This window comes from Drosophila teissieri, chromosome 3L (assembly GCF_016746235.2).
Source record: "Drosophila teissieri strain GT53w chromosome 3L, Prin_Dtei_1.1, whole genome shotgun sequence".
In the NCBI taxonomy this organism is placed as follows: domain Eukaryota; kingdom Metazoa; phylum Arthropoda; class Insecta; order Diptera; family Drosophilidae; genus Drosophila; species Drosophila teissieri.
In genome coordinates this window covers 15,981,444-16,001,228 of record NC_053031.1, presented here as the reverse complement: position 1 = coordinate 16,001,228, position 19,785 = coordinate 15,981,444, and the positions used below count along the sequence as shown (strand labels likewise).

At 40.8% G+C, this 19,785-nt stretch overlaps 1 protein-coding gene across 1 annotated transcript; it reads right to left on the bottom strand.

Moving 5' to 3' along the window:
- Positions 1-843: 843 nt before the first annotated feature.
- Positions 844-18,993, bottom strand: LOC122616045 (cell death protein hid). Its single transcript, XM_043791294.1, has 4 exons — positions 18,131-18,993; positions 6,321-6,837; positions 5,335-5,647; positions 844-3,241 (listed from the first exon to the last, which is right to left on the bottom strand). The coding sequence occupies exons 1-4, from the start codon at positions 18,465-18,467 to the stop codon at positions 3,161-3,163; spliced, it is 1,248 nt and encodes a 415-aa protein (XP_043647229.1). The 5' UTR covers positions 18,468-18,993; the 3' UTR covers positions 844-3,160.
- Between the last annotated feature and the right edge of the window lie 792 nt (positions 18,994-19,785).

Below are 19,785 nucleotides of genomic sequence, written 5' to 3'. Positions count from 1 at the left end.
CTTGCATGTGTCCGTCGTGATTTAAGGCGGAAACGGATGTCATGACCGCTGAGCCTGAGGTTTTTGGGTGGCCAGGTTAACATAATTGCCCAGCCGGGTGCCGCGTTTCATTATAATCGCCATCGCCTGCTTAAGCCTCTAATAACACATCATTTTTGCGACCAACGTGGCCCAGTATCCCGTTACTAAGTCGCGTGGCGCGGCTGCAGGAGCAGCAATTATGGCCACTTAATCCGCAGCCGCGAAAGGAATATAAACTACAAATTGGTTTAGGCTTTCGCCTGGTTATTTGCCGTCCAAGTGGCCATTTAAATCAAACAAAAAGATCTCCTCACGCACACATCAACCCTGAAAATTATCCAGGAGCTCAGTTTTTCAGGGGAGGAGGAAAACTCTCTCACACGCAATGCTTCAGCGATCTTTTTCATGCCTGCCTGAAAGTAGGCACTAAAATATTTATTTTACAGTTAATACGCTCACCAAAATCTACGTAAAATGTGCTCTGATGTAAAATATTTCAAATATGCAAATAAATAACGATTTTTTTTCTATATATATTTGGGTCCAGCATAATTATATAACGATTACGCTCAAGTTATCCGAAATTTGGTATGAGTGTATGAAATTGCCATTATAAGTATGTAAAATGTGTTGCCATGTAAAATATTTCAAATGTATTTACTTACATTTCATTGGTTATACCACTTAATTAAATAATAATTATGTTTCTTGAAATTTGGAATGGGTAACAGCCATTTGTTCCATGACGAACCATTCAAATCAAATACTAGCTTTTAATTTTTTCAAATATTTTTGTTCTTTTATTTTCATTTGTTCCGTAAATCTTACATAATATTTATGCGCTTTTATTTCATTTACACATACACATAGATGTATTCATATATATAATTTTTGTTGTCTTATGAACATATTCATGAGATCAATAATGATATTTATGTATATATTAAAATATTACAGCATAATATAAAATGTACAATTAAACAAAGTGCTTTCTGCTAGCAAATCACTAAACTACAACAGAAATGTCTCTTAAATTGAGTTGACAAAATTTCAGAATCAAACTTATCATTGAAGTTACGATATATGTATATAAATGTATAATATGCGAAATACACGGGTTCATAGACAATTATCTGTCACTGTTTTGGCACCAAACAAAATTCTATACAAAAATGGCATTTGATTCTGTGATTCGAACTGCGCTATATATGTATGTACAAGGTCGAGTAAAGATACTTAAATTAAAAAACGGATTAAGTAGCATTGGGTCAAAAATATAAATTTCTTGTGTTTCATTCTGATTTTTTTCCATTTGCTTCGTTTTTCTTTAACTTTTTGTTCGAGTATTTATGGCAAACCAAAAATCTGTACGACTTTTGGGCGCAAGGCCACAAAACTTTACCGAGATCATCGTGAAAACTAATTAGCAATAAGCAGGGGATAAAGCAAGGATGGTTCCTTAGTTCAACCCCCTGCTCACTTGATGCAAACAATTTACAAAAATAATTTTTCATTTGGGTGTGGTTGGAGTATTTCATTGTTTTGTGGTATGTCAAATTAAGATTGATACATGTGTACGCGAAAATAGTCTATTGTTTTGCTGGGAATTGTCCGGGACTGGGTGATATTGGATTGGATTTGATTTGATTGGGACTGTCACTTAGGCTACACAAATAATATTGCTTTATATACAAGTAAACTTGTGTCCGAAGACAGCTCAATAAACGCACTAAACCGACTTAGACATTCTAGAATGTAGAACTAAAACGCTTGGCGAACTTAATTCTAAGCTTTTCGTTAATTTTTGTTTATGTTTCTGTGTTTCACTTTCTGCTTTTTATAACATTTCTCATTGTAAAAAACGGTTGATGTAATTGTATTGTATAAATCCATGAGATCAATGCGATTTTTGGGAATTGGTTTTTCTTTCTTTTTGATTGATTTTCTTAATATTTTCGCTATGTTTGCTTTCATGTCACTGTATTCGATTAGCATTGAAACGCCCCGGAAATTCTAGCATATAGTGAAAATTGCCTATAAAATATGTTTTCCTCATCATTTCTTTTTTAACTTTGGCTAGCTGCGGAGATCAATTTTCATTAATTTCCATTGTGAGAGATCATTAATGTGCATTCCAAAAAAGACTGTGTGACGAATGGGAAAACTATCTCTCTCCTGGCCAAGTTTCAATCGTTTTGCCATCAACCTCCTGGGCGTGGAGCTTAAAACTATTATATTGTGAGACCAATTTGAATATGATGATGAACAAACAATGACAAAAAATATTACAAATAAACATAAATCATAAGAAATTTAACTAAAATAACATGACATAAACCGTAGACACAAAACATCACAAAAATGGCATAAAAACTATATACAAAATTAATTTAATGATTTTTCATTCATTTTTTTGTTGCGTTTTTTCTGCTTTTGTTTCAACAATTAAAGCTAGGTGTGTGTTTCTTGTGGACTTACGTTTAAAAAATTCTACTAGTTAAACATATTTAAAATATTTTTGTTTTTCTTGCAATTCGGAATTACAAATGCGAAGACATTGAAATTGCAGTTTACTTGGTTCTACAATAGACATCATTTTGTTTGTCGCTTATGAAAATGCAAGTGTGGAAATGATTAAATGCAAATCAAAGATTATCAAAAGTATCTCAAAAGTGGCAGTTTTCTTTTGCTTATCCCTCTCTCTTTTTGTACTTGTATAATTTGTAAATATCTCTCAAAAGATTGTACAAAAATATGCATCAGCAAAAAATAAGTGTGTTTTGAGTCTCTTGCCAGTCTAAGAGTTTTCATTACTTTGAGCAGTTTAGATTGTTATCTTTCGTTTCAGTTTAGAAATACAAATGCAGTTACCATAGACAAATAGAATATATTGTTCTTGTGTCCCGTCAACCTTCTTAATCTTAGGCATACACATACATATTTCCCTTCGTGTATGCTGGCTCTTTGCGTATCTAACCATGGGTTTACGAATTAATGACTTTCTGCTTGCGATCCTGCAGTTCAATAAATTCGTTGCACTTATGTACGGTATTACTAATGTACTATGTATAGATCGGCATATGTCTTAAGGGCTAGCTGATTTCACTATAGATTATTCGATTACACGACTCCCGCGCTTTCATCGCGCCGCAAAGAAGCCACAGCCCATGGCCAAGACGAAAACGGTCACAACAGTGGGCCAAGTGAAGCTCTGTGGTTTCTGGAAGGAGAATAAAACAAATTGCATTTAGTTATGTTCAAGGTATATTATGTATATAACAAGTTGCTTTAATACAATGTTAATGAACCGCTCGTTTAAGAAATAGTTCCAATCCAACCAATAGCTCCCCTGTGCGGCATAAAATATCTAAAACCACACACGTGACCGAACCAACCCCTCTTCTGAACCGTAAATCAAGCGAAACTATTGACTGTCCGCTCCGGCGGATGAACTTCACTTCATGTGGCCTGACCCAAATGGGCGGTCAACTTTTGTCCGGTCACTGGTGTAATTATTTTTCTATACAGCGCACTTGACTCCCCCCAGCCCGCATCAATGGTTTTATAATTTACACCATTTATTTGTCCAATAGTCCACGCTTCACTGGTTGCACTGCGGCACGTGTGAATGATGAGGTGGTTGGTGGCACTACAACCACCGAAAATCCAACTGACCCCACATTTATTATGCAAATTTGCTTTTCTGCTATTTTCGCTCGAATTTCGGGCTGTATTTTGATAGGACTATTGTGGCTTCTTTTTTGCGGTTAATGGTATGAAAGGCCATCGAGCATGTGGCCATATTTTGATTTGATTTTTGGTTTGAGTGGGAGAATAAATGATGTTGAAATGCACACCATAGTTGATTATTATGCGCATAAAATGTGCTTTATGCTGTGAGTATCTATGAGTTTTAATCCTTGACCTGTAGGTACAGCTTGTTACATGCTAAAATTTATTATAGGAAATTCAGTTAAAAGCGGTTAGCTTTTATTCCCTTTCCTCACTTATAAGTTTTCCATTGCAAGTCCTTGACTGAACTAGAGTTAATTAGAATAATTGAAATGCATTTACATCTGCAGAAGCACCAGCTTGCATGCCTGTGCCTTTCAGATTACGGAATTTCTCACGCTCTCATTTAGCAGCTGAGTGAGTCTCGGATAAGGTCAGATCCCAGCGAGCCGAGGGAGCTGCTCTGCGAGCATATAGTATATATGGTAGCTTCCCGATCAGTCGGCAGTTGGCAGTCGGCTGCTTCCCCAAGGATGAGCCCCCACAAAGCGATGCGCGATAAGAACGGGCAGAGCAGAGCCAGAACCAGAGCCAATATGAATTACAATAAAAACAAATCGCAGTGAATAGGAATAATATATGTTGTATACAAGTGTGTAATGTGGGACTGAACTGGACTGGAAATGGTATCAGGTCTGAGTCAATGTGTGTGTCATGCGATTGCGATTGAATTTCTTCAAGTTTGCATTTCTTTCAACTGCGCAGGCAAACGCGCAAGAAACTAAAACTAAAAAACGCGACGCGTAAAAAAGTGAGCTCAATGAGGGCCGATACACAAAGGCTCGACTTAGTGAGCGGGGTGGGGAGTGGGCAGGGGCACATGTGGCTATATGGAGGCGCCTGCCTTGATTAACATAAAGCGGAGACAAGTGACAAGAGCGACTCTTTCACTCCGCACTGCGCAATTAATTTTTATCGCACATTTAGCATGTGCAAAAGTGTTATACATGCCCGGGCCGCACTCCACTAAATACAGATACAGATACATTTGCGCGCGTATCGTATCTGCATCCGAATCTGCGACTCCTTTCGCGTACGGCAATTTGTCATTCCTTGCCGCGTATTTTTAGCACTACTCTCTAGTTGAGCCTTTGAAAAATGTTTGCCACGTGCCGCGGCTTTGGAGGCACGAGGCTGGCAGATGTGTGAAGTCGCGAGTTAATGAACTCCCCAACTCAGATCCTCTTGTTATTCTAATTGCCGGATGGTTTTGAGGGACTTTAGCATAGAAGGGTATAGATAGCTCTTTTGGAATTTCTAGCAATTATAACTACATACTAACAACAAATTGTATAAAAAACATGTTTTCAGTTGCATGTAGTTTCTGTTTCTTTAATATCAAAGTTTGTTAAGAGGAATTCCGAATGGCGATACAGATGCCAAGTTTATTGAACATAAGATTTAGTTGGGAAAGAGTACAGATTAGCTCGTTTTGGGTAGTGATGCTGATCATGCGAAACGAGAATACCCCTTAACCCTTATACGTAATGCATTCTAGGATAGGTAGGATAGGATTCTTACCTTCTTCTCTGCCTTCGCCTTCTGCCGCTCCCGCTCCACCTGTCGCTGCTGACTGATGTGGCCATTGGTGGCACCGCTCTCCGCTTGGGAGGCATTGTCGGACTGGCTGTCGGTATGGCAGACTGGATTGTTGCTGCTGGTGGAGTGGCTATTGGAGCTCTTCTTCTTCCGGGGCGGGATACGTCCATTGAACTCCTGCAGACGCTCCCGGCCGGCCGTAAAGTTGTCGTAGCGATCGCCAAACTCGTCCCAAGTGGCCTCATGATCGCTCTGGTACTCGCGCTCATCCTCGCCCGTCGAGGTCAATCGCTTGCTGTGGGAAGAGACGCATAATGGGCACTATAAATATCGCTGCACATACATATACATATGTATGTAGATGGCTGACTTGGGAACGTCATGAGCAATTATCGCTCGGTTCGGATTCTGATTCAGATTCGGGTTCGGGATTGTATAGCACTATATGCTGCTACTTGTGTGTGCGCCTAATCCAGCGACAACTTTGCGATTTCATTAATTAAAAACTTGGCGTTGTGTCACGGGAATTGGCAAAGGGGTCGGGTGGGGCGAAAGGTGTCGAGATTGCGATGAATAATCTTGCTATTACACTTGGTACTTCAGTTTGAATTAATTTCACAGCCCGTGTGCAATAATTTTAAGTCTTCTTTATATTCAAGATGTGTCTGTATGTTGAATGCATTAGGAGTATTAATTGAATATCAATGGCAATGAATTTAACTGTTACGATTTGTAACATAAACTGGAGTTCGTTATGGATTCTTCCTTAAGTAGCCAAGTTTATATTTATCTCTAAGTATAATACATTGAATACACATTCATGTTGGTCTAAATGGCATTTGCTCATCTAAAAGAACATTCCCGACTCATTCTGGAGGCCAATCGATCCGAATCTGAATTCCAGTTTCATTAGATTCGCACCACCCAGGCAGTGTATCTGGTGGCACCCTGCATCGCTGGCTACTCACCGTCTGGCCGCATCCGACTGGCTGCGCTGCAGGCGCATCTTGGGCGCCACTGGCGCCGATAAGGGCGTGGAGGTCGACGTGAGGGGGCTGTGGAGGTGGCCGTGCCAGCCGAAGGCCGCCGATGAGCTGGAGGTGCCTGCGCTGGCCGTGTTCGGAGTGGGTGGCGGCGTGTAGGCGGCGTAGTAGGTGCCGCCCATCCCGAAGGGGGCGGAGTGGTGTGGCATCATGTGCGCCGACTGCTGCGGGTAGCTGTGGCTGCAGTGCATCGGCGGCGCTGACTGCGGTGGCATTGGCTGCGGTGTCGATGGCGCCGGATACGACGGATGTGGCTGCGGCTGCTGCTGCCGGAAGAAGTTGTACTCCTCGCCGGAGGAGAAGCTCACGCTGGTGCGGGGGGTGCGCGGGTGGGGGTTCGAGTTCGGATTCGGATTCGGGTGGCCGTGCGGAAAGAACACATCGCCGCCCGTGAAATTGCAAGAGGGGCTTGGCGGCGGCGGATACTGGAAGATTTGCGGGGCTGCAACGAAAGTAAAGCGAATAACAATTTAAATACAGTGGGCACTCAATCAGGAAATCAAACTAACTAACTGAACTAAGTCTTTAAAATATTTTTGACTACCATTTTGATGATGTACAGTTCGCTTACGTATACCTGTAATAAAGACCAGTCAACAATGGATAAGGTAAACAAAGGCGGCATTGGCCGGGTCTGAAATCAAATCAACTTGACTCAGTGACAATGTAGGGAAGTGTCTAAGGTCGGGGCGCTGGCGATCCCATTGTCTGGCCAACTGCCACTTAGCCGACCGACTGTAAGGCCCGCCGCAATTATGGCAAGTCCTCTCTGATCATAAAACCACCCATAAAACGATCTGGTAGCTCCTACCAGTTACAGGCTTCAGTGCACAATAAAATAAAATATTTTCTGCCGGTGCAGCAGGAAACCACATAATGTTGTTTTTAAGATAAATGCACCTTAAGTATGCAAACTGGATCGTTGCAATTTTTAACGGCTTTCGGCTGCCTTTGCTCCAAGGCCCTTAATTAAGTAATATGCCTTATTTAACAATAAAACTATCCATTTAAAGGCTTGCATCATAAATTGATATTGAATTATTAAAGAGGCATCCGAAAATATCATAAAACTTCCTAAATACACCACTTTGTCGACATATTGCACTTCTGATACGTATCCATAAACAATGGCCACTAATACTCAAGTTATTCGCAGCCTTAAGTATCTTATAAGCCGCCTGAAGATACATTTGTATCCGAGTTGTTTACACGTCATTGCCAATTCTCGTGCTCACTTGGCCCAAAGTATTTTCGTTTTTTCTTTTGTTTTGCATCTCTAGCAAACATTGCCAAGAGGGTCTACTTGAGTGGCCCAACTTGAAAAGTATCTGTATCTGCCAACGAAATCTTCCAGCTTAGCATCATTTATGCATGTAACGAGAAGCGTATCTGTATCTGCTATTTGACTTCCAGTTGTATTTCAATTTTTGTATTCTCCTCCCTGATTTTTGTACTTGCGATTTCATGCAAATCGACAACAAAAGCGTTGATAGGTAAATGCGCTGCCAAGCTGGCCACTTGGTATGCGCATAAATTGTGAGCTCCCCATTAGTTGGGTGTACATTTTCATCTGTATGATTTCTTAATGTTTATTTACTTAAAAAGCCATTGGCCAGCGACAAATGATTGATTGTAATGCAAAATTTATACAAATCGCCAGCAGCCGGCGGCAGAAGTACGTGTATCTTTCCGATTAGCAGCCAGCAAGAACGATAATTGACCGCAGGGAATGCCCGACAATCTAGCCGATACATCCATCCATCCGTCTGTGTGTCTGTGTCTGTCTTTCAGCCGCTTGGCAATGTCGGTGGTCAGTGTGCAGATACACAATAATGTCACTCACTGTCAACCTGCAGGCGACTAATTTGCAATTTGACCCATTAGCCTTGAACTCGAATCGAATCGAATCGAGCCCACAGCTGTTGCATTTGCAGTTTCAGTTGCAGTTGCAAGAGCGCAAAAAATCTGTATTTAATTGCGGGCCAAGATCCGAACCGAACCAAAGCAAACGAAACCGAAGCGAACCGAGACGAAGCGAAGCGAGTTGAGAGCCACTCCTTGCCGCAGCCTTACCATCTGTATCTGAAAGATACTGCCAGGCATTTGAAACTAGTTTGCTATGTAGTTTGCTGGCTAGCAGCTGAGGCACCTCACGTGCGCTCACCGCGCGCCATCGCAAAGTCGCTTTTAACCTTGAAAATCTGCCAGCTTTTGCTTCAGCATCAGCTTCAGCTTCAGCTACAGCTACAGAAACGAAGCGAAGCCAACGGCAGGGATCATTACTACCTGGCCAACTTATATAACTAGCCATGCAATGACGATGTTTGGTACACTCGGAAAAATACCATCGAGCGAAGAGCGAACAAAACATCAAAAATATATTCATGTAATCCAATCTATATATTGTGCTCATCATCCTTTTGGTCAATATTTTTATTTCCAAATTTTTCTTGGTAAAGATTGATAATAGTTTTTCTCCCCGAATAGCTATGGACAAAGCCAAAGCCCGATAAAAATGTTATTAAAAATTGCAAATAATGTGAAAAGTTATTTATCTCACAGTTCGTTCGCTTTCTCATTTACATTTGATATACATATTTTTATTCGGTTCTGGTGCAAACTGTTTGGCGGTAATTAAAATTATCTCAGTGATCAGATAACGCATTTTTTCCATTGTTACTAACTGGTGATGTAATCTTAGATTAGAACAAAACGTTGTTAAACTATTGTATGTTTTAAGTCATTTTCTCGTTTCATTTAATTGTGAAATCTGCCGCGATTAAATGATATGATAAGACTTTTTCTTCTGATCGCTGAATTAATTCGTACATGTTACACCCCATAAAGATAAGTGTTCATTTAATTGAGTCACGCATTGTATGGGAAATTTTATTTTCTTGTCAGTAGTCTTCCAGTGGAATCTTTCCGATTTCTGTGATATATTTTAGATGTTAGGTGGCTTTTCCTGGCGGAAAAATTCAAGGCGGGCGATGCAGTAGTTGTTAGCACTGCAGTCGCATTCGTTGGTGACGAAACGTGACCAATTGTTAGGAGTATTGTTTTTATTCGAACTTATACATATTTCCACGGGCGACAATATGGGCAAAATGTTTAATTGAATTACGAGTGCCAGTCGCATCTGGACACAACAACGGGGACTGAAAAAAATGCAATTATGTGGATAATTCACTTTAATTCACCATCGGTTCTAGGTGATGTTGCAACCGTTTCTAAGGCCGCTGGGCAGCAGCTGACAAACATCAATCAGGCAAAAGTTTAACTAAGCAGAACGCCTCAGAAAAAGCTCAAGAACAGCTCGGAGGCAGCGGAAAAACGTGAAAAATGCCTCGCTTTAGTTGCCACACAAAAGAACAAATCGTCGTCGGCAACGTTGAAATGCATTTTTAGTTGTGCCTTTGCAGTTGATTGCATTCGCAGTTGCAGTTGCAGTTGCAGTTTGCTGGCTGGCCCGCTGGAACCCGCAGCATATGTTGCTCATTATAACCTTGAAGTGCTGACTAAATGCAAAAAAAAGAAAAAATGTGTAAGAGAACTACACATAAAAATATACTAGAGTCACCGCACTGCACGGCTGAGTATGAATAAATACGAGTACGGGCTCGAGTGCTCGTATCTCCAGCAGTCCAACTCGAACAATTGCGTCGCACTTAGGAATCGGAATCAAAATCGGTATCAGGGCGCTAAACGAGTTTGCAAAGTGCGGGTTCTATAACTTGGTCAGTGGAACGGAATGGGAAATGCCGTATGGATCGACCAGATATCGGGGAGGAAGCTATTGACAAGCTGCGATATATGCAGGAAGGAAGTTGTGGCTAACAACCTGGCATGTGGAGCGGAATTTCTGTTAAAACTTAAACTATTTTTAATCATTCATAATCTACCTTATTAAATGTAATACATAAATAAATGACAGCTCCAAAATTAAAACTCAAAAACCATCTAATTTGTGTTTTAAGGAAATAAGTAAGCTTGAACTCCAGTTGAAACTGACGCAGAAATCATCAAAGATAAAGTGTTATCTTCAATCCATCTGCGAAGTGAACAACATTGAAACACAACGTGACGAATAAATACTACTTTGATTCAGCGAATAATCTCATGTTTCCTTTTTGCCATCACAAATTGCAATCTCTTCTCCCAAAATCTCGAAACCTCTCGAAAGCAAGCGGCAACTTCACTTGACATTGACATTTATTGATGAATATTTAATTTAAAATTTAAAAAATGAAAACCAGAACCGAAACAAGCTCAAGATGACAGAACAAAGAAACACTCCACACCGAACTCCAACTTGGGGTTAAGCAAAGTCCCAGATTACAACATGCTTTGCCCCTCGGAGAGCTGAATAAGTTGGCCAAAAAATGTGTGTAAACTCATTTTACAGTTACCACATAACACATAACGCCCACACACGAAGAGGAAGCACAATGAGCTGAAACCACAACCAAAAACAGTAAATAAAAATCCCACAAAAATTACATTTGAAGTCGAAGTCGTTCATTTAAGGCGATTTGTCGTCTGTCACGATGCGAGATTACTAATTTGGCTGGCCAACTCGAGTTTCACTTGATCGTCTGATCGTCTGTCACCTCGATTTAATTAGGCAACAGCTGCGGATGTTTTCCCCGCACAGTCGAACGGTAAAACTGCTCATGGCCAAGGCAAGTGAGTAATTAATTGATCTTCAGGAAATTGGAAGAGAATTCCGAAAACAATGCCGCGACTCCTGATTAAGAATCTCTGTGTTCTGGCTTTGCTATATATGACAAAAGATTGTTTTACAAATGCCTTTTTTGGGTTTTTGCTCAATTCGATCGGTTTTTGTCTCGAACTGCATGTCAATCAGGTGTCGATCTATGTACGAGTCTCAATCTACAGATCAGATCCCGCTGTTAATGGCCAATTTCGGTAAGCCGCTAATTAGCCATTTGTGGAATGCGAGAAGTTTTTGAAATAAGGAAATATCCAAAAGAGAGAGGTGAATATGAAAAATATGCGGAAGCTAATGACAAATTTGGAAATGTCAAATGATTCATGTGAACAGAAGGAGAAAGTTCTCGTGTAAGGATGATTCTTACCATGGAAATTTAATTAACTTGCGTAATATCGCGATGGCAAGGAGAAAGTTTCTTTGTTCAATGATTTGGCAAATCCCGATTGAATCAAATTCACGCATCCATCTTGTGGCAATCCAAGAATACAAATACGATAAGCGCAACTCACTCAGTCAGCAGAAATTGTCGATAATAAAAACAAAGGTCAAGTCTATGAAGATATTAAGTCCCACATCGTCGGCAATTATAAATCTAGGCTTTGATGATCCAACGCAGTCCAGTTATGTTCGCATCTCAAAGCGTTTAAAATATTTTTAATCTTCTCGCAGCAAGGTTATAATATAAAGAATATAAAGAAAACGGGGCCAGCAAACACGCGAGCAATTAAAGGCAACATAAAGCTAATATGCAAGAATTTAATTAAGTATTTCAGGAATTAAGAGCCGTTGGATGAGCCGGCTTTAAGAATGAGGAAACCCTTTGAGGAACAGCTGAATGGAATTCCGAAATTCTCCCACCCACATCGCATTTTCATTCTTTGCCAATCTCCATGAGAGCTTTTTCTGGAAATAGCTCAAACGCTTATCACGACAGCCCAGCTAAAACCAGGGAGAATGTGCAAGCTGCTCAATATTTTATCAGCGACAGACAAATGCAATTTTTCAATTTCCTCCCTTCACTCCACACAACAAAAGGAAAACAGCTTAAAAGGCTATAAAAAGCCAAAGGAAAATCAGGCATAAGACGATATTCCCAAGGAACTTATACGATGCACATCGATTGACAGGAAACTGAGCGAAACACAAGTCGTTGGTCCTTGCAGTTGTTTGCATATTTTCCGGGATCCAAAGGATTTTCCGGAAAATGGCGAGCATGTGTTTTGTGACCAAGAGGAGCATTTAATAATGGTTTGGGAAAACAGTAAAATATAACTGGCTGAATCAGCTTGAAAAAGGATCAAAGAAGTATAAAAAAGTCTTAAAGAAAATGTTCCACACTGCAATTGGAATTTTGAGAAGTTCCGAGTTTGATTTCTTATATGTGAAAATCATAAACAATAGCCTTATAAGTATACGCTGCGAACTTCCGCACTAAACTATGGCTTAAATGGCATCACCACTTAGGCAAATTTTAAACCTTTGCAACGGCGAAATGCATTTAGCAGTTGATTAAACCGAATCTCCGCCCAGCACCACGCTGCAATTAACAACGTAAATGCGAAAATTACAATTAAACAATAAATAAAACAGTACGCCAGCATTCGATCAGATGCAACGCAATTAAAATAATTAAAAAGAGAGAAAAAAAAACAAAACTGCAGCCGCAAAACGGCAAACTGCACGTCTCAACAGCAGCGGCAAAAAGTTATTAATAAATGAATGGGAATTGCACATGCGACTGGGCCAGACTGGCTGTCTTCGCTGCGTCATCCAATCCACAACCACTCGGAGCTTGCGTGCCCGTAGGGTTATCTATACTCGATCCACCGATGTGCCCCACCAACCCACCGACACACCGACCCACCGCACCACTGAAACACAAACCCACCCACCGACTGCCTTTGGCGTACACAATTACACGAGCTTATTTGTTGATTTAATTGTCGTTTGGCACTTTGTTTGCACTTTTAGTAAGCGCATTCGATTTGTTTATCAAATAAGTTGATATTGATACCCAACTCGTGCAGCTGACAAATAGGAGGGGCTCTAAACAGAGTTCATATTTCAGTAGTTCATTTACACTGTTGAACATTGAGAATCGAGTTTTAAGCAAAATAAAACTGGTTTTGTTAAAAACAATATATAAAATGTTTTTCTCTTTCAACGCTATTAAATAAATCAACTACAACCACTACTCTGCCTAGTTTAAGCTTTTAAACAGGATCTCTCCCAGCGCTCTTTAAACATTTCAAAGGAAAACGCGAGGGAACATTTTCCCTTTGGGAATCGGAGAACACCTCCAACGAATGTTCCTTTGAGAGCTGGCTCATCGCGAGGAAAATTTGAAAGTTAACTGGTGTCTGGAGCCTTTGCCAGCTTGCCAATTATAACAAGTAGCCAGGTATGATGTCTGCCGTCTGTTTTTGTGCCGAGGAGTGTATCCTGTTCTTAGTTTTCCGCCTTTTGATACATATCCTTTTCCACTTCTGCCTTGAGCGTGTCGCACAAGTTGCATTGTCCTTAGTTCCTGAAAAGGAGTCGAGTTGTCAGCGCAGATGGGGTTTCCCATCCCAGCCCAGCTTGTCTAGGCTCAATTTCATAACAAAAACTTGAGCACGTTCTATCCCTAACCCCCCACCGCCCCGAACTTAACCCGAACGCCTCAGTGCAAACAATTTAGCACGGCCTCAGCGGAGACTTAATCAAAAGCCAACTTAGGGATCCTGGCAGACTGCCGTCGTCTGAGCCCGATTCAGCCGTGTCCCGTCGCTTATAGTGGCTCAAAAGTGTCAAGTTTATATTCGCATTCAGGTAATATTTTTTCTTATTAGGCAAAGTGCCTGGCGGGCATTTAAACTTGAAAAATGTGTAAAGTTCATTGCGCTGAGTGGTGTGAAATGTAAACAAACTGGAGATGTGATTTTTATTCCTAGCTGACAGGCTAAATAGTTTGAAAAACCCGCAGAAACCTAAAGTTAATACGATATAATAGGTGGAAATATTTGAACATCCTAAATACTGACAAAATAAGTGGTATAACGCTAAAAAATGTTTTTTAATAAACCAATTTTTCCTAAAGTTTTGTCGTTAGATGGAAATTGTGTTTCACATCTGTTTTTACCAGTTCATTGTTCACAAGCTACTCTGAACTTTATGAGCAAATCATTTTTGAGTAAAGACTTCCGATTCGATTTGTCGCAGCTGCTTGGGGCAGCTCATCAAATTTATGAAAGCAGTAAAATCATAAAAAACTGAGACAATATAAAACTTAAACGAAATGTAACAATTAAGGCGACGCAACTCAATAAAAAGCTACATCTGTATGTACATATTTGTAAGGGTAAAAAAAGAAATGAAAAACAAAACCAGAAGGAAGCCGAAAATCACGGTCAATGTAAAGGCAAAGTCGTAATAACAACGAAAAATGAAAAAAAGAAAAATAAATAAAGCAGGCAGAGAGAGAAACGGAAAAAAGCAATGTAAAATATGCAAAAAAAGCCTTGTCTCTACGTATAAATCAGCTTGGCAACAGGCCAAACAAATCGAGATGGAAATGACGATGATGAAAAGCGGAGCCAAATCCTCCAGTGCAACCCTCCTCCCCTTTTCCTGCCCCCTTTGGGATTCTCTACGGGAAAAAGAGGAGTTCAAAACTTGCGGTTAATCGGAGCCCATGCGCTCCCTCTCTTTCTCCTGGCATATCTCCCTCTCGCTCTAGCTGCGCAGCAGTCAGCTGTGCTTTGTTGCCAGGCAGGATGCGGCAGGAGTCGCCATTTTTGCCGCCATTATGGCGCCTCTTTTACCGTTAGCTTCGGCCACGGCATCCACGAAGTTGCCGAGCAAAACAAAATGGTTGAAAATGTCAAGTGCGGCAGAGACGCCGGCAGCGAAAAACAACGCCTAGCAGCAGAACAGCTGTTGGCAACAGCAAAAAACAAGCCCAAGCCAAGCGAATGATGCGAATTTGCAAGCCAAAGCAGAGCGACCAAAACGGGGGGTTGGGCACGGTGGGAACAGTTGTGGAACGCATTCGTACTCCGCACTGTACCTAGGTACACATTACTATCTATAATAGTAACAGACCAGGTTAAAAAGTGATCGTTGAAGCTAAACCGTAATAGTCCGCCTACCTGCACATTCTCTAGTAACGTTTATAGGGGTACACTTTTTTAATATGAATGCTTCAATCTCCATTCAAGTACCTAACAAATAAGAAGTACCTATTCCCATCTCTGATCAGGGAACCACTGCTGTCATTGCACCTTTTGTTGGGCGCCATTCGGAATGGGATGCAGGGTGGGCTTTGGATGCTTAATCCTCTCCCAAAACAAAAGGCTCCCTGCCGCATTTTTTGCCTTTGGTAGGGAAAAGCTCTGCTGGTATTTAGGAATTTTTGTCGGGGTTGTTTGCGCCTCGCATTTTTAGGCTTTTAGGGTTGATAGCTGGCTGATGACTAAGCGCGTTTGTGGCTAAAGGTATTCCGTGCTTCTGCCTTGCATATGTACATATACGAGTATTGCAGAGCTGGGGGAACCAGGAACAAGGGTTCTCGCTTCTTGGTTAACTACAGTTTATCCCTTTCTGGTTTCAAGGGCTTTAAGCATTGTTCACTAGTTTCGGGATGTGTCACGATTAGATAAATTATCCTCTTGAGTGGCTAACTGAAGCACATGATCGGCATGCGATGAGTAGGGGCTTAGATGTAGTTCGGGAAAAGGAGATAAGGATGGAACATCACTTTTGAAGGGAAACTTTCGTGTTCAGAGCCTCCTTCAAATGTTATGTTATCTTAACAAAATAAATGCCTTGCATTTGCATTTTTACTTGAAGTCAGCTTTCGTAAGTCAACAAATATCTTTAAATTATATTATAGACGAAAAATGATTGAAACGCCCAAACGTGACTCACTCCAAATCCGAGAAGGGAACGCTGTTTTTTCTTTTGACCAACTGTTGCTGACAGCAACAAAGGTAACAAACCAAATAAAACAGCAAAATACTAATACTAACCGAATAACAATTCGGTTGTTCGCTGGAACCAAAGAGCGCAGCTGGCAATCATCGACAGCGACAAAATCTATTATGCAAAGGCAACACAAAATTAAGGAACGCGAATGAAAAACCGCAAAGCAAACATGAAAAGCGCGCGCGCAAAAAAAAAAGAAAGAAAAACAATGAAAACTGACCGCACTCAACGTGGCCGAGCACAAAAGCTACTTAAACAACCGTTAAGTCAAACACTTTGCAAATGGCCCACACCCTCAACCAGTTTGGCCCCCTTTGGAAAATCGGCAAACTGGAAAACTAGTTGCCTAAGGTCAAATGGCGTTTAATAATTTGGGTTAGTCGAGTGGTAAGACATACGAGCACTACGCTCGAGATAGATATCTTGCAGATACCCAGATACCCAGATACACAGGCACACACTCGCTCAAAAGTCTCAAAAGTAAGACATTCGACTCGAGTTTGGCGCGTGCCAATTAAACGTGCTTAGCTCTGTGCTCCCAGCTCTGTTTTACTGTTTTATTGCCGTTGGTTTGGGTTCCCCTGGTTTCAGCCAGGTCTTTATTTTCTTGCTGGTCCAGCAGTACAGCAGTCCAGCACACGCCCAATTTTTGCCCAGATATACGGCCAATATCGCATGACAGCCAACTTGGCAGTTGTCTTGCATCTGTATCGCTGTTTCTTTCTTAGAGCTTAGCACACTCACAGATTGAAGTCATGGTTGGCGGGAGATTTATAAGCCTACTTTGGGTGATTTTGACCGAGGGAAATCCATCCTAATGTGATTTATCGAGCTAGTTACCGCTATTACGAATCTATTTTCAAGTGTCGGTAATGTATATTAATAATAATAACATCAGAAGATTTGTTTTGTAAGATCAATACTTTCGCCTGAATGTCGAGTATTTCTTATCTATCAAGTTATTCATTGAAACTTGATCCAGTAATTCCCTTACATGTTTGTTTTTTTGCATTTTTGTGACTTCGTTTATTTGCTCAGCTCCCTACCCCAACCGAAACTTCTCAATTACTTTTCAATTTTCCCCTTTTTGAACTTGTTCGATTAATTTTTATTGAATTACCGCTTTTTTTCGGCTTCCTTTCGAATGTGGCCGAGTAATTTGCCTTCCGCTCTGTCTTTTTTTAATTTTTTTTTTTGCCCTGATAAGCTGACAAAGTGCTGACCATACACAAAATATGTAAAAAAAAAACTGGGTAAAAGAAAACAAAAACAACCTGGATGCAGTTGACGCAGTTACTCGAAACTGGATGAGTCAACAACCTTGAAAAGTGAAACTTGCACAAGGGGAACTGAAGCAGTTAACAAATAACGTTACAACTTGGCTAATTGCTGACCCATTTAAAAATGAGCGACACCCTCTGTCCAGAAACTTTCTTAGGCACGTGACATATTTGTTTTAAAAAGCAATAATTACTAAATATTTTGAATCAAAATTTAGAATTATTTTATCAGAATCGTTTGGTCGTCTTATATAAAATACACTACCAATAAGCTTTTTTCGTTTACTTTTTAAGGGTGACCCTATAAATATCCTTCTATAGTTTCTAAGCATTTTTGAAAATAGATGAACCGTTTTTATTAGTGGAGAAGAAACTTATTAAAAGCCACTGCCGGTGTACTTTTGTAAATTTCAAAAATAATAGTTCTAAATATTTTTAAATTTTAATTACAAAGAAATACATTTTGTAGATGGTTTTGTTAAAACAAAAAGACCAAAAAACTATCGTTTTTTATGCCGCAGCTTATCTCGTGCAGTTTGCTTGTATTTTGTTATACTGGGTATTAAATAGATAAGCAAGACAAGTGCGAAATTCCTATGCATTTGGCAAATAAAAACACCGTATATGAAACGAAAATTCCTGGTAATAATCCCCTTATCAATAAATGTATTTGAGTTCATCGGATATACAATCCTTTTTAACCACTCAATTCTTAGGTGCTTAAGAGTGGAGAATTGAGATCTTTGTAGACTTACCGCTCTGCTGGCTCTGGTACATCCTGACCCACTCGTAGAGGGCGTACAGCACCTGGTCGGTGGGCAGTGGAGACTGCATCGGCGTCTGCGTGGCCGACGAGGTGGTGGTGTTCGGCGATTGCGAGGCGGCGCTGCTGGCGCCGTCCGAGGATGCTGAGGACGAAGACGATGACGAGGCCGAGGAGGCGGAGGCCGAGGACACGCCCGAGGAGGAGACGGAGGAGGATGCGCTCGAGGGGAGTGGGTGGTTGTGGGGGGAGGAGTTGCCCGAGGCTCCCGATGAACTCGACGCTACGTCATCGGCGCCGCCCTCGGGCAAATAAAAGGGCACGGCCATTGTGTGGGTGTGTGCTTGTATGTGTGTGTTTGTGTGTGTGTGCTGGCTTCCTTTTTGTCCTTATCCGCTTCCTTCCTTCCTGCACTTTGTTGGCACTTTGCTCTTCTTCTGATTGTTCTTCGCTGGTTTGTTTTGTTTTTTATTTTTTTGTACAACTTTCGGTTAGAGTTCACTTTAATTGATTTTGTATTTCTTGTGCAAGATTTTGAATATTAGAAACTTTTTCATTTTTCGTGCAGTTTTTTTGTTATGGTTTGTTTTTTATCTTTCTTGATTTGTCAAACAACACTCAAGTCAAGTTTTCGCTCGTTCAGTTAGTTTTTCGGATTCTTCTGCGTTTTTCATCAAGCTTTTTCGTGTTTAGAACTGATTTAAAAACACAAACAATTTTTGTCACGATGATTTTTGTTTTTTTTTTACTTCGTTTTGTTTTTTATTCTTTGCTATTGCTGTTGTCAATTGGGGAAGAGCACTTAAAACGTGTCGCAGACTCAAAGAATGAGGGCAGGAAACACGTCTTACTGGCTCCGCGGCTAAAAATGAACTGTTCGCACTGGAGCCTCAAACTACGGCAACAGCGCCTCTACCGCGACGTCGGCAGAGCGGCGGCGTAGGCGCGCAACGTAGGCCGCAGCCAGTGCAATCTCAATCTCTCTCGCTCCCGCTGCTGCACATGCACATGCATGCAGGTAGTTGTGAAAGGGGGAGGGGGTGGGGACACACGAGAGAAAAAGTATTAAAAAAATCCCGCTCTTTGAGTACCCTTTAATAGCCGAGTGAGGAAGGGTATACTCGTTGCCTACAAAGTGCATCTTGCGGGCATCAAGGATCATCTTTAACATAACGAGGATTTTAATACCATACAAATTGAAATGATTCTTTTTCACAAATTGAAAATAGTACAGAAATATATTTATTTATTGTTTTTATTTTTTTTATTATTTACAACATATGCAGAAGGGTATGTCTGCGTTGGTACTGTCAAATAAAAGTTCTTTCTCGATTCAACTGAGAGTGAGTGGGCAGGCTGTGTGCGTGTGTATGTGTGGGTACACAAAGATCTTGTTGAGCAGGTAAATTCAGAAGAAGAAAACTCAGCCGACTGCGCTGCCCAGCGAACGTCAAAGCAAAACAAAAACTGCAATTGTACAACGCTCTTTGCTTGTGGTTGTTGTTATTGCACTTTGCTCTTGCTTTTCGGTTTTGATTTTTTATTTCTTTAAAAAGAGAGCGGAGAGCAACGCCTTTTTATTGGCCTTAAAACCGGAGTAGAAAGAGTATGAGAAATGGGAGTATATTCTATGAGCGGATTAAAAAA

Coding starts and splice junctions, on each gene's coding strand:
- LOC122616045 (XM_043791294.1), bottom strand. CDS start 18,467: ATGGCCGTGCCCTTTTATTTGCCCGAGGGCGGCGCCGATGACGTAGCG. Junction 6,838..18,130: donor GTACCAGAGCCAGCAGAGCG/GTAAGTCTACAA, acceptor CTTTCGTTGCAG/CCCCGCAAATCTTCCAGTAT. Junction 5,648..6,320: donor CAGTCGGATGCGGCCAGACG/GTGAGTAGCCAG, acceptor CTCTTCCCACAG/CAAGCGATTGACCTCGACGG.